At 37.4% G+C, this 15,401-nt stretch overlaps 1 protein-coding gene across 1 annotated transcript; it reads right to left on the minus strand.

Moving 5' to 3' along the window:
- Nucleotides 1-3,101: 3,101 nt before the first annotated feature.
- Nucleotides 3,102-6,413, minus strand: LOC143631684 (serine/threonine-protein kinase D6PK-like). The gene is made up of 2 exons (XM_077100366.1): nucleotides 4,710-6,413; nucleotides 3,102-4,065 (listed from the first exon to the last, which is right to left on the minus strand). The coding sequence occupies exons 1-2, from the start codon at nucleotides 6,140-6,142 to the stop codon at nucleotides 3,216-3,218; spliced, it is 2,283 nt and encodes a 760-aa protein (XP_076956481.1). The 5' UTR covers nucleotides 6,143-6,413; the 3' UTR covers nucleotides 3,102-3,215.
- Between the last annotated feature and the right edge of the window lie 8,988 nt (nucleotides 6,414-15,401).

Here is a 15,401-nt window from a genome sequence, read left to right on the forward strand (position 1 = left end):
TGTAGGTGGTGAGAGCAAGATCAGCATACAACGACGAGAATGTGAGTCACTTGAGATATTACCGGGTGGTCATTGTACTAAACATAAGGCTCACCAGCTGTGTACCAAGAGGTACGAGAGTGGCGCTTGGGGATGGTGCTCGGGTTCAACAGAGTCTGAATGTCATTATTATTGTTGAAAGCTAGCTTAAGGAAAGAATGGTTAAGTGCATATTTGTCTATGGTATGCATCTGAATAATGATAATTGTAGGGGTATGGTACTAAACCCGGTTTTACAACCCTAAATTTATTATGTTTGGCTTATTTTATTATATGGACTAATACAATGTTAAATGGCTGAGGGGTTTTGTGGAGGTAACCCTAACTGGGCTAGGCCCATTAGGGTACCATGATGGTGGCCATGAGACTCTCTATATAAGGAGGTCTCCACCTCCTTATGAATGGGTCATGCTCAATAAGAGCCACCACCACTTTTTTGTGTCTGTAAACAAGAGATCTTAGGATTTCTTAGCAGTCACCTCCACACCCCCAAAAAGCCATCGCAGGTCACCAGCAGCTGATGAAGAAGATCAAGACGTGGTTCGTTCATCTCGAAAAACCGTGGAAACATCGTCATGGATCAGGTCAGATTCATTTCGTGCTTCGACAATAATGATAATGTTTCATAAGTATATGAATAGCAGTTGATTTTGTCATGGGTGTTAAATGTACGTTTTGTGTTAGGTAATAAGTACTACTATTGATATGGAATTCGAACCAAACCATGCTCCTATTTCAAAATTTTCATAAGGGCCGGCAATGGGATCATTCCGGACCGAGTTTGAAATTTCGGTTTTGCTTTCATCGGTCGGGTTGGTGGTCTGCCAGAGCAGTCGTTTATATCCGTTTTGAGTGCTTAACGTTACTTTTTATGGTTTGAAATGATATATTTTTCCTTAACAAAATAAAAATATACTTCAAATTGCAAAATAAAAATAAATCAGGGTTTAAGCAAACAATTGAATTAAATGTCGAAACAAATTGTCCTAAATCCTACTTCTGCTAAGGATAAAAACTGATTTTGAAAACGGGCTCGCGGGTATTGTATTAGTTCGTCCTTTATTCCCAAGATCATTGATGTGTCCCCACAAGGGTTGATACGCTACAAGTTGTGCATCATCATCATCATCATCATCATCATCATCATCATCATCATCATCATCATCATCATCAGTGGTGTCTATGACCAACATAATTTCTCCATTCTTCCTAACCCCCCAAGTCCCACTTGGTGTGTATAGTAATTCATTTGGCTCGTTCACAACAAAAAGCTTCATAAACGATTTTGAAAGACCATTCTCCATCATCGACACTTCATATTTCTCGTTCATTATACACCTTTTGAGAACCGCACCGCAAGAGTATCAGTTCATTTAAATAAATCCAAATCTATTGTATCATGGAATATTAACACGTCCAAGAGGTATATTTCTTCAAATTCTTTACTTGGCAAATCAAACGAGAAATAATAATAACAAGAGTATCACTAGTCTCACCAAGCCATTATATTGAGGCTTACAAAGCTTTCCAATTACACCAATGTGTATGAAACATATATCATTTTCTTGAAAATTCTATTTGTATTAAATTTCTTTATTATAGTTTATTTGGCTTACTAATTTATTTTTATCATTTAGTATCGACACCGTTAATACCAATCGGATTCGCGTTGGTTCGCCGCCACAACATGCCTGTCTTTAAAAATATCTTAAAACTTATTGTATTTGGCGTTAACGAATTTAAGTTTTTGTTTAGTTTTGTGGCATACCGGCTGAATTCGCGATCGTTCCCTGTTGCGACGCGCGGGTTTTGTTTTTGTATTTGACCTAAGTTGATCTGTTGTATATGTGTGTTGACAAAATTATTTTTTGGTTTATTAACCCGATGCAGAAAGAATTCGCGTCTTTGCGTTGACTCGCAGCCGCACCATACAGGTTTTATCAACTGACTACACGTCATTATATATATATGGTTTTGTATCATAAGCTAATTCTGCGTAGGGGTGTTCATCGGATCAGATAACGGATTATTCGGTTCGGGTTATTCGGATTTGAGAATTTTTTGACCCTATCCGAAATCCAATCCGATCTGAATTAGGAATATTCCTATCCGATCCGAATCTATCCGAATTTAATTGGGATCGGATTCGGATAATATCCGAAAATTCCGAAATTATCCGAAAAATCCGAAATAAGCCTAAAAAATTTTCCTATTTTTTTGTTCACAACATTTAATAGTTTAGAATCACAATAAACATATAAATTGGGAAATACGAATTACTTTTAACACAAGTTTAAAGTTTAAACTTCAAATAATAGTCTAATTATTATACAATACCGGAAAATATCACTAAAAACATGTTTTTATTCGGATTAAATGGATATCCGAATAATCCGAACAATCCGAATTTTTTAGAATTCCATATCCGAATCCGGATTAGTTATTCGGATTGATCCGACCCGAATAAGAATTCGGATCGGTTTATTTGGGTTTCGGTTTCAGTTCGGATTTCGGTTTTATTCGGATTTCGGATTCCTTGAACACCCCTAATTATGCGCCATTAAACCACCGCAACGCGTTGTGTGTTGTTACCTAGTTACAATTAAAACAAAAGATACATGTGTTAATTTGATTCTCATGGCTTCTTAATATGATTCTCTTGGCTCAGTTTTAGAGTAGTTATGTATTAAACAAAAACATAAGCATACTGTCTATATGATCTTCATCGCTTCTCAGTTATAAGCTAGTTATGTACTAAACAAAACATAAAACACAGTTTGACGGTTTATAACAAGTAATATTATTATTCCTCAAAACTGTTTTCGCTCATTCAATACTGACAAAAGTCCAAAATCGTTCGAGCCTTGCATTTGCAAAAATTTTGAACCCACCACCTCACTTTAGAACAAGCAAACACCATACCAATAGACTTGGTATCACATTGGTACTGACAAAGAACGACTGTCCAAAAAGAACGGATCAAACCGGTCGGATCAAGTTAAGCTCTTGGCATTATCAGTCGAGCTGATAGACCAAAAAACTCGAAACATTGGCCATGCAAATTTGTCGAAATTTTAATTAATCTAAAGCAAAAACTTATACAAAAGCCCGGATTAAATATTTCAAAACTCTAGCAATAACTTGTACAGTTTCTCATTAATGAATGGGCCCGTTTACTAGAACAGCTCAAACTCAAGATGCCCTTCAGACGACTCGTTGTAATCCAAATACTTTTTAGCTTTCTCCAAAGATGCGGCTTTGGAAACCGTGACATCATACGGTTCTGGCAGCTCGGGTGGAGATGCACAACGTATCAAAGCCCAATTCAACCCATCAAAAAACGGGTGTTGTTTAATTTCAGCCGCCCCTCTTTGTGACCCCAATCGGTTTTCAGGCTCTTTTACTAATAGCCCCTTAATCAAATCCCGAGCTTGAAAACTAACCAGGGGCGTTTCGGGAAACCTAAGATTTTCCAATATCACATTAGCTAACGTCTCGTCATTACCGGGGCCTTTAAAAGGTGTCCTTCCGTATAAAAGCTCGTAAAGAAAGATCCCAAAAGTCCACCAATCGACCGCACTCCCATGACCCTCGCCTTTGATGATTTCAGGAGCTAAATATTCATGGGTTCCGACAAATGAGTTGGATCGAGCTTCTGTCGGCTCAGCCACAAGCTGTGGTAACAAGCGGTTTATTGCCGCTAAGTCAGGTTTTGGTTTCCGGGCTTTTGGTTTGGATAGCATTCTAGACTTGAAACACGAGACTTGTTGACAGGTGGGTTTGATGCAAAACGGGTCGATGCAGCTTGAACCAGCGCACGGGCCCGACATTCTGGGTGGCTCGATGGGCCCGGAAGAGGGTTGGACCAGAATTGGGTTGACCGGACATCGAAGTGAAAGGTCAAAATCTGTGACCATGATGTGACCGTCTTCTCGAACTAAAATGTTTTCAGGTTTTAAGTCTCGGTATACAATTCCAAGCATATGTAAGTATTCTAGGGCAAGAAGTACTTCTGCTACATAGAATCTGTATAGATAATAAATAAGTTAGTTAGGAACTTAGGATTATAATAATGATATCAACATTCCAAATTTTTAAATAGAATGATTTAAGAGAAACGAATTCACACTTTTTTTATATAAAAAGAACTAAATCATTTTAAAGTTACTGCAGAAAAAAGAAACAAACTTACCAGACTTAGTTTTAAAATCGGCAAACATCAGAAACAAACATACAACATATCACCAAATTTAGCACCCAACCTCAAAATAACTGATTCTACCAGTAAATTGCTTATGTCATATTGGTTGATGCCATGTCAGTTGCCACATAATCAAAAGAGGCTTATGTGAAATAAAACCTAAGAATAAGTTTTATTGTAAGTTTCAAAAAACAATAACCTTTTTATAAAACTATTAGACACACACATATATATACACACACAGCCACACTAAAACAACAAAAATATGTCATAATGGCAGGTTTAAAAATTGACCAACTACCAATTGAAAAATGCCCATAAAAAAGTGCAAGTTGGTTTCATAAATAGTGATAAATTTAAAGTTGGTTGCCAAATGGGGTAAAAATGTAAAGACCAGTTCTATTTCATGCACTTTGCCCTAATAATATAATAATAAAAAACAAAAACAGAGGCCGGAAGTTTGACTAACCGTGCAGCTTGTTCATGAAAATATCTAGCGGGCTGTTTCTGCCTGAGAACATGCAAATCGCCACCTGGACAATACTCCATAACCAAACAGGACAAATTCTCTGAAACAAAATGAGCATAAAGCGTAGGTAAAAACGGGTGATCCAAAATGCTCAAAATCTCTCTTTCCATATGCGCCCGAGGCATCTTTTGCCTTCTTTCCAAGAACTCATTATCCATAACTTTAATGGCGAAAGGGTAATTTGTGCCGACCAATTCAGCAAGATAAACCGTACCAATATCTCCACAACCAAGTTTTTTCAACAGGTTGAAATGTCTCAATCCAAGAAACCCGTTTTGTTTCATCATATGATTAATCGCCTGCCACCTAATATCTTTTGACATATGCGGTCGGTTGACGATAATGCAGCCACTGAGGTTTCTTTCTTCACTAATGCTAGTACTACTACCGTATTCACATATGCTACTATTTGAACTTTGAGTGAATTCACCTTTGTCTCCATATTTTGAGTTCTTACTGTGTAATACAGAAATGGTTTTACCATGGTTGGTCAAAGGGTTGACTTTTTTGTTCACGCCATTATCTGTACTACTCGAAGAAAGAGGAGATTGAGAGTCTTTATTGGGCTTGGTTTTTGCATCCTTTATAGCACAATTGCATTTTTGGCATATTAATTGGGATTTCACTGGAACAGATGCATTAGAAGCTGTAGTAGCAGAAGTCAACTCCTGTTTTGACTTTTTCTTCACAAGGGTTTTGGTCCGAATTACCGTCTTGACGGCGCGAGGCGAAGTTCTTATTGACTTTCCTTTGTAACGTGACCTTGGAGTTGACTTAGTTGGTGTAACATTACCCTTGTCAAGATTGTTAACTGGGTTGACTTCAGATTTGACTTCAGAATTGACCGAATCCAATGAGCTTTCGGGTTGAATTGGTGAAGGGACTGAAATAATCTTCTTTTCTTGCACTGTTTCATTTGAAGATTGGCTATCAGATTCTGGTTCGCGTAACATCTCCTTCAAAAGTCCAACACTTTTTGTTGACTTTTCAAGATTAAACCGAGGGGTTGACTGTGGACTGTTGCTATAAGGCATTGATAATCTTTTCATTGCAGCCATTTCTGAAGCTTGAGAAATGCATAATCCCCTTAACGCTTGTTTTAAAGAAACGGGCTCTTGATACCCAATTCCTGAAGTAGATGATAAACTCATCCTCATTGGCTTCTTTGACGGGTTTTTCCTCGGTGTGGCCCCACTTGTTTCATCAGAGTAGCTTGAACCGTTGAATGAATGTCTGATATTTATACCTTCAAATAACTTATTGATGTCATCCTCCATATATCTACTGCACCCCTTAGCCTTTTTCCCTTTATCATTCAAACCAGGTTCATCTTTCACTTCAACAATCTCATGGGTGCCATAAAGGGAACCCATTTATCGTAATGTTTTCCTCAGTTAGATAATTATATGGTGCAAGAAAGGCAAAAACTGTCAACCAAGATTTATGCACCAGAACCCACGTTGAAACATATTATTATAACTTTTAGACAAGATAAAAGTTAAATGAACCCTGCAAAGAAACATATGAAAAAATCAGTCAGATCACCTTTTTTTCGTAAGAAAGAAGCTCAATTTAGTCAGAAAGTATATGACTATCTCAACTTATAAACATCAATCAGTTTTTCCAAAGTTGAAGGAGATATTTCAAATCCTTTATGATTAATTGTATCAATGGAACCATTTATTAAACAAGTTGCAAAGCAATATTCTTGGTTAGTGTGTCTCAAACTCTCAGTATATAACATTTTTTTAACAATTTATATTGAAAATCGATATTGAAGCTTCCCAAATTTCTGTGAATCTCAATGGCCAAAATAGTTTTATGCAACAAAATCAAGTTATATAGGACCAGGAGATTAATTAATATGCAGAAAAATAACATTCCAGTCGCTATGAGCATATATTATTCATTAATATAATCAATCAAAAAATACACGATAGATAACAGATTAATCGATATGCAGCAAAATAAGCGATTTAGAAAAAACTAAATCTCAAACAAAATAATGATTAATAAACTGTAAGCAAAAAAGTTTGGCTGATCATGTTAAGGTTTAGTTTGGCTTTGGTTATTAACTGAACCAAAAACCAATGCACTAACCGAACCAATTTCGGTTATCAGTTTTGATTATTTTTGGAAAACCAAAAATCAGTTATCGGTAATCGGTTTCGGTTATAAATGAAAACCAAACCCCTGACCGGTGTGCAGCAAAATAAGCGATCCAGAAAAACCTAAATCCCAAACAAAATAACAATTAACAGACTGTAAACTGTAAACACCAAATTAAAATCTACTAATTCCAAAAATCATCATATCACCAGTTCATAATACTCAACTCATCCATCCGAAAATCCAATATTAATCATTAATCACAACTAATCAATCAAAAAGCATACACCTCTAGAAAAGAGCATCTTTTTTACCAAATATCGGTCCCGCACGACAGAATGCAATCAGTACCGGTACCCGTATTCGTTTGTTCATGTAACCAACCAGAAAAAATCGGTACTTTATACGGTTCCAAAAACTGACCTAATTAATCGCACAAAAACCAGTTCCAAATAGATTCACACAAAACACAGTTCCAAATTTCCAATAGATTTAAGTTAAACTTGCCAACCATTAAACAGCTAAACAGATACGAACACTGGTGATAAAAAGTATAGATCAGGGACAAACATTAACAACTGATTGAAGTAAAACTACAGAACCGACAAAACATTAACATCTGATTCAAGTTTTACTCATTTCCGATACCAGTATCCATACACACCACCAGATTAGCCCTGAATTTACTCCAAAACTAATCTAACCAACAGCACAAAAACCATTTCCAAATAGATTCAAACAAAATACAATTCCATTAGATTAAACCTTACCAAACATTCAACAGCTAAACAGATACAAACATTAGCATCTGATTGATTCAACTAAAGTAAAATTACTAAGCCGAACCAATACCAACCGAATACAACCAGAACCCGTATCCGTTTTTAATGTTTTCAGTATCCGTACATTTCGGTTTCAGTATTTTAAATCGTACCGAACCGAAGAAACTGAAAAAGATTAATAATTATAAGATACTAAATACAATGAAGTTTTATATAATTTACTATAAAACGATTACAATAAAGTTCGTTTTCAATTCTGAAAAAGATTATATAATTTACTATAAAACGATTATAAGAGGTTACCGAGCATTGAAGAGCTGATTAATCAGACATCGGCGTTACAAAGTAGAAGATCGAGATGTGAATGTGAGTGTTGATTGAGATCTAGAGTTAAAAGAATTGAAAAATGAGAGTGAGAATGGAACCCTAGGTTAGGGTTTGGTGTATGTGTATGTGTATGTGTATGTGTACAGAGCATCTAGTGAGAGAGAGCATGTGTGTGTAGGCGTATAACGACACTATCTGATTCCCATGGTGGGGCCCTCTTCACAACTCTATGTGTGGCTCCCACGCTTTCCTGGATCAACTCTTATTATGTAATGTTTCATTCACACATTCACATCAAATGTGTTCGGATTGTTTTTTTTTTATTTTTAAAATTTGATTAGGTTATTTTTTTATTAAAAAAAAATATATAAACGTACCTAGTAAAGATCCAGTTAGGGCGATAGGGGCATGTTGTGGCTCTAGGGTAGATTTAGATAGGGGTGTTCACGGTTCGGTTTCAAACCGTGATATCTTAAATCGTTTATCGGTTTGGTTTTACGGTTGGTTTTTTCTCTAACTTTCGGTCGGTCGGTTTTAAATTTAAAAAACCGTAATGAACGGTTTGGTTTACGGTTTCAACAAAAACCGACCGTATAAAACCAGACCAGACCGGACCGTTTCGATAACTAAAAACCGTTGGTAACGATTTGGCTTCGGTTTGACCCCAAACCCGTCAAAATCAGACAATAAACGCCCCTAGTTTTAGGCATGTTGTATGACATCCCCAACCAATATGGGATTGTTTTGGTAAATTTTGAGTTGCCTACAGGTGTGATTAGTTGAAAGATTAGGGTGATTTGAGTAGTGAGATGTGTGTACTGAATACTCTCGTTGGAAGTTATTGGTAAGTTCTAGAATAGTAGGATTGGAGAAAAAATTAACAATTGGACAAAAAAGTAGTTTCTGGTTATAACATTAGCATAGAAAATTTAACGTACAAATGAAATTAACGTGTTAATTGTGAGAATTAAGTAGAGTAATTATATATACAAGTAGAGTAATTATGTAATTACATCATAAAGTAATTTTACTCGATGATGTAATTACATAATTACATTACTTGTATATATAATTACCTCTATTTAATTGTCACAATTAACATGTTAATTTTATTTGTATTTGATCCAACCTCTATAAATACCTACATCTATACAAATAAATATGTAGTTGGTTGTGACACTTGTTCGATATTATTTTCCTTGCTTCTCTTATCCCTTAAATTTTAGTAACTTATAATAATCAAATGTATCTTAAAATATTATTTTATAATTTTAAATTTTTGTTACAAACTATGTAACGTATTTTTTTCAATTCAATTCATCTAATACATGAGTTTCTAACATAGTATGTAATATGCAATCAGGATACAAATAATTAATAAGGGTTAAACGAGTTCCGCATCTCAAACCTCATGGACTGTTAAACCGATAAATCATTAAAACCAAAGCGTGAACTTGGTGTGAAGTTATTATTATATTAGTTGCATTTAAATTCTAGATGTAAATATGTTTAAATGCAAATTAATGGGATTTATTAAACATTTAGCTTCAACTAATAAATTGGGTTTGATATTAATATAAAAGGAAACATCTTTTTTGTAAAATATTTTATCAGGCCTTAACTGCTACATTAAAATTTGTACCATACAACTTGCACCTCATAAATCATTAATCATACACTTTCTATTTCTTTTGTCCAAATCAACCACATATGGGATATCCATAATATCCCACATAGTATCCCAATGTGGGAAATATGTCCCCAACAAAATTCTACTATTAAACTCTCATATAAATTTAAAATAAATAAAGTAAAGGTTATATAAATATATTAAAGTTAAAATGTCTATGATCTACTTATGCCAATGGGCCAAACGGGTTAATATAAAAAGATTTATTGGATTGGGTCAGGTTCGGGTACAAATTTGGTATTATGTGATACCCACTTTGATTACTGAAAACACGCATAATTATTTACCCCGAATCACACTCTTAAATGTTTTCTTTTTTATTTGTATATTTTAATGTCTTTGGGTAATTATAGTGTGTGATTTTTGATATCTTGAATTTGTTTAGATACCCCTAATTATATAAAAGTATACACAAATTAGAATGGTAAGAAACGTACTTGGAATCTTAATGTGCATATTTTAAAATAAACTAATAAATAAATAACTCAGGTATACCCAATACTCGATAGGTAATGAGTAATTGAATGCCGGATAGATATGTGACAATGTTTTACAATCAAGTGTTAGACTGAAGTAACAATTCTCGTCCAAAAACCGCCCCATACCTTTAAATGCGCTTCTCTTTCTTTTTTTTACGTATTGTATGCTCTTTTTTTATTTTGTCATCGTACAGATAAACAACAAATGTTGTCGTCAAGCCCTCTTATTTGTAGGGGTAGAAAAACTGTTAAGACCCAATGTTGCTACAACAAAGATAAGACCAGCGATAGTTAGTGGACTGGTTAGGCTAAAAGGCTTCAAGGGTTCAGTTTAGCCTAACGCAGGTCGTGGTGTCCCTCCACGTTTGCAAAACGTAGAAGGAGGTTCACTAGTTAGTTGTTTGTTGTTATAGCTCACCGATGATCAAGAACCGTGATGTTTGGGATCGGTTCTTGGATGAAGCTGTGATATTTATGAAGTAAGAAAGGAATAAGCAAAGTGTGTATTCCTCAAGAGAGAAGGGAAGATCAAGGAGTGTGTTAACTCCAGATCTGATGTCCTTTGTGTTTATGGCTAAGCATCTCTTATATAGGTGAAGAGATGTAACCCCTTTTAGTTCAGATGTAACTAACTAATTAACCTCTTGTTTGCATAGAGAGTTGACCATTGTTGGGCGGGAAGCCTTGGACCGCTGGTCCATAGATAAAGTAATAGTACTTTGTCTGAACTTGTCCTTTGCTCAGAAGGGACAAGGATGTGAATAGTAATGTGACGTTGTACTGTAGCACGTGGGTGCTTATTGACATAAGTCTGGGCGGGAAAACGAAGCGTTTAACCTTTTAACTTTTTTAGCGTTAATATGTTACAGCCATTTTATTATTTCTTTGGGCTACCCTCGTCATCAGCCCCCCAAGTCAGAGGTATTTGAGGAGTATGCTCAAGGGCTTCTGACTTTTTCACACATTTTTGTTTATCGCTTAAAGGCTTGAAGGCTTCGAACCTCTGTTCAGTTTTGGTTATTTTTTGAATTGTTGATGTGACAATTGATTTGATAGTAACTGTCAGATTGTTGTTCCTAATAACTGCTTTTCATTTAATAGTTATTAACTAAATAACTATTCACTTTCTTCCAGATTTGTTTAACTCTTTCCACCATTAACACTTTCAAGTTATCTTCGATTCATTACCAGGTTAGTCTCCATCCTTCATCTTTCTTTCGAAATTTTGGTTGCCAAAAAGGATCTTTCGATCAGTTTTTCCCGATTGACCCAATAGGAGGTCGAATCGTTTTGTATTGAATGGGGGATTGGGTTAAAATACAAGCCGGTTGTTCCGCCGGTCGACTCTTCCATCGATCGTTGTCCGGCGGGTTTCATCGCTTTGTATTGTCGGCATTTTGAATTCTCTAACCTCCGACATCCTTTTTCGGTTTTTGTTCTTAATGTTTTGGAGTATTATCGTATATCCTTCGGCCAAATCCATCCATTAGGGCTTGCTAGGGTTTTGCACTTCGAAGTTTTGTGCAGGGCCCTAGGTTATGACCCTTCGCTGTTATGTTTCCGCCGTTTTTTCCGCTTAGCGAAGAACGGTGATTGGTATACTTTTGAACACACCAAAGTTGAAAAATGTTTGGTTTCTTCGGCAGTTACAACCCTCGGTTCTTGGAAGGATAGTTTTTTCTTTGTTTCTGATTCTATCCTTTCGTTTAAACCTGTTTGGAGACAAACCGAGGCCGTTTTAAACGAGCCTGAACCGGCCGAATCAGAGTTGAATGATCTGTTTCTGAATTGTATTAGGGAATGTCCCTCACGCCTTCGTCCTTTTCCCGAACACCTTCTTGTGTTATTAGGAATTAGCAAACTTTGGGATAAACCTAATCGGGATCCTGTGCTTATGAGGGATGATAAGGGTATGCGCTTGTTCATTTCGCACTTGGTTTACTTTGTTGATATTTTTGTTGATAGGTTTCTTTTTGTGTTTGCAGTCATGTCTGCTTTGGACTTCTTAAAGAGTGATGATACTTCCGACGTTGTTTTTACTGACGTTGCGGCTACTGTTGGGGAAGATTCGGTTGTTCGGGGTAAGGAAGGTCGTTTTGAGGGTGCTGACTATGCTGGGGTTGAAAACGTTAAAGGGTTCACCAAAACTGTTGTTCCAAAGTCTTCCACTCGTCGTTCCACACGAAGTTTGTTGAAGTTTGTTGGTACCTCATCTTCTCATGAACCATTTGAGGTGAGCGATGATATTCAAGCTTCTGAAGACCATGGTCCGACTATGGAGGTTGAGAAGGAACAGGAGTTGGTGATTTCGAAGAAGAAGAAGTCGGCTGGCAAGAAGGTTGAGATGCCAGTCGTTCAAGGGTTGGATGGTGGTTTTGTTTATGTGCCGGAATGGAGTGTCAGGGTTGGGGATTCTTTCAAGGATCCTAAAGTTTGTGCCGATGATTTAGCTCATTTCGCTCCTCAAGGTGTTCATGATATTATCTCCAAGATGGAGGGTGACTCCTTGCTGAACCGAGTGATATTGAACTATACCAAAGTTTCTGCCCTTTTGGCAGAAGGTGTCACCCGTTTTAGGAACGGTATGGAGGAGTATGAGGAGTTTATGAACACGAGGGAGGAGATGAAGGCTTCGATGGCGGCCATGAAGAAAGATGTTGAACGTTTTTATGAGAAGGAGAAAGTGTTTGTGAAGCGGATTGACGAGTTATCTCGTGGTCACGAGATTGAGATGGTAGGGTTGAAGAAGGCCATGAAGGCTGATAGTGCCAAGTTGAGTGCTGATCGTGAAGCTTTTGAGGTGCAAAAGAGGGCCTTTGAGATGGAGAAGGAAGGGTTGAAAGCTTCAGTTACCCAGACTTCTGAAGATAAAAAGTGGTTGATCGAGCATGGTTTTCAGCAGGTTGTGTCCTACTTGCTTCATTCTAAGGAGTTTAACTCGGTGCTAGGTAACGTTTATACGAAGCTACTTGGCCACGGAAAGCACTTGGGTTTTATTGCAGGCTTCCATCATCACGAAACTGGCCAGCCTATGGAGCAATCTTCTTTGTTCAACCCTGAAGCCTACAAGCTTTTTACCGGTTCTGTCCATGCGATGGAAAGGCTTACTTATCCCTATGTGGTTGCGGTTTCATCATGCTATGGTAAACCACTTTCAATTTTGCAGGGTTTGAAGCCGGATGGTCTTGATGAGAAGGTTGCCAAAGAAGTGATTGAGTCCCTGTCAAAGAAACATTCCCGTTCTGGTGATAGTGAAGAGACGTTATCTGGGGGAAGCGACGGGTCTCACGTGGCAAGCCTTGAAGGCTCGGCTGTTGCTAATGTTGCTCCACAAGTTAAGAAGCCAAAGAAGGGAAAGAGTGCTAAGGGTGGTAAGGCTAGTACTTCGAAGCCTGTTTCTGATGTTTAACCACTTAATTCGTAGCTTTCTTAGCATCTTTAAAACAATGTTGTGTAATGTTTGAACAATGTAGGTTTGGCATGGAACTCTTAAAGTTCCTGCCTTGTGGTTGTGTTTGGCCTTTGCGGCTCTTAAACATTTTCTTGGGAATCCTTGTGATTTTCTTGCTTTAGCCTTAATTGGCTTATTATGTATGGATTTTATGGCCTTAGAATGGCCTTGTTTATGAACTTGTGATGTTCTATGTATTTGTGTGTTGATTGCTTGTCTTGTTAGTTTAATGTGATTTTAGCTAACTTTCCTTAAGAAGTTTTAGTGCTGCAGTCACTTTTAGCTTCAAGGCTTTATTAGGTAAAAAACACATGTTGGCTATCCTTTATAACACTACTTAGTGTATATTTTTTTTTCGTAAACTTGTTTGAAGTTTAAGGAACGAATTGGTGTAGGCTGCTCAGACCTGTCTATGAGATTAGTTTTAGTTAAACAAAATTTTCTAAGTCTCATGGAGTTGGATTGATATAGGTACTCACCCCTTATATAGGTCCATTTAACCCTTGAACCTATTGAGCGATTTGGCCTGGGAGCTCATCCCCTTACATGGCCCTTACCATGGAGTTTCTTGCTAGGTTCTCAACCTGATTATAGGATAGTAAAGACAAGTTATGACAAAAGATTTATCATTCATTCAAGAGGTTTGTTTTTTACAAAAAGAGGAATTATACATCTCTTGAAATACATTCTAAGACTTTGACTAGGCATGGAACCTTTTAAGGGTTTTGCCATTCCAGTGTCTTGGAAGCTTTTTGCCTTCTTTGTCGGCCAGCTTGTAGGATCCACCCTTGTGAGCTTCGAGGATTGTGTATGGTCCTTCCCACTTTGGGCCGAGCTTTCCTTGATTTTCTTTCTTGCAGGCCTCGTTGTTTCGGAGTACAAGGTCTCCAGGCTTGAAGCGTTCATGCTTTACTCTTGCATTGTAATAAGCTTCCATTTTTTGCTTGTACTTAGCCTCTTGTATCGCGGCATGATCACGAATTTCTTCGAGGAGTTGCAAATTCAACATGGTCTCATTGTTGTTTGATTCGAGGTCCATGTTGAGTGTTCTTTGAGTCACAACTCCGACTTCGGCCGGGATTACAGCTTCCTATCCGAACACTAGGCTGTAGGGCGTTCGTTTGTGGCTTGTTTTTTTGGTTGTTCTTATTGCCCAAAGAACGTTTGGGTGTTCTTCAAGCCAATTGTTATCATGCCTCCCCAGCCTTGATTTGATTCCTTCAATGATAGTTCTGTTTGTTCTTTCAACTTGGCCATTGGATTGTGGGTATGCGACTGAGCTAAACACTTGAGTGATTCTGAATTCTTTGCACCATGTGCTAAAAGGCTTCTCAGCAAATTGTTTCCCATTATCCATGACCAACACTCCTGGCAGCCCATAACGGCAAATGATGGTTTCCCACACAAAGTCGATGATTTGTTTGCCCATTATTTTTGCAAGTGGTTTGACTTCAGGCCACTTGGTAAAGTAGTCCACGGCTACCAATAAAAATTTTACCCCACCCTTGGCTGGTGGGAATGGACCAACAATATCCTTTACCCATTTGTGAAAGGGCCAAGCCGAGGAGATGGGGACTAGATCGTGTTTAGGGCTTTTGGGAACCGGTGCGTGAATTTGACAAGCTTCACATTTCTTGAGTTGTTCTGTTGCATCTCGGTGCATGGTGGGCCAGAAGTATCCGAGGTTCATTAATTTTGCAACCACCGTTCTTGGCCCAAAATGAGCTCCATATATCCCCTCGTGAACCTCTTTGATCAGATATTGACTTTGTTCGGGGCCTACACATCTCAGTA

The sequence above is a fragment of the Bidens hawaiensis genome, unplaced genomic scaffold (assembly GCF_021521415.1).
Source record: "Bidens hawaiensis isolate Kalapana, Puna unplaced genomic scaffold, B.hawaiensis_p1.1 tig00006228_1, whole genome shotgun sequence".
In the NCBI taxonomy this organism is placed as follows: Eukaryota; Viridiplantae; Streptophyta; class Magnoliopsida; order Asterales; family Asteraceae; genus Bidens; species Bidens hawaiensis.

Excerpts from the sequence above, each read along its gene's own strand:
- LOC143631684 (XM_077100366.1), bottom strand. The coding sequence starts at position 6,142 with ATGGGTTCCCTTTATGGCACCCATGAGATTGTTGAAGTGAAAGATGAA. Across the intron at positions 4,066-4,709 it reads TTTCATGAACAAGCTGCACG|ATTCTATGTAGCAGAAGTAC; the intron begins GTTAGTCAAACT and ends TTATCTATACAG.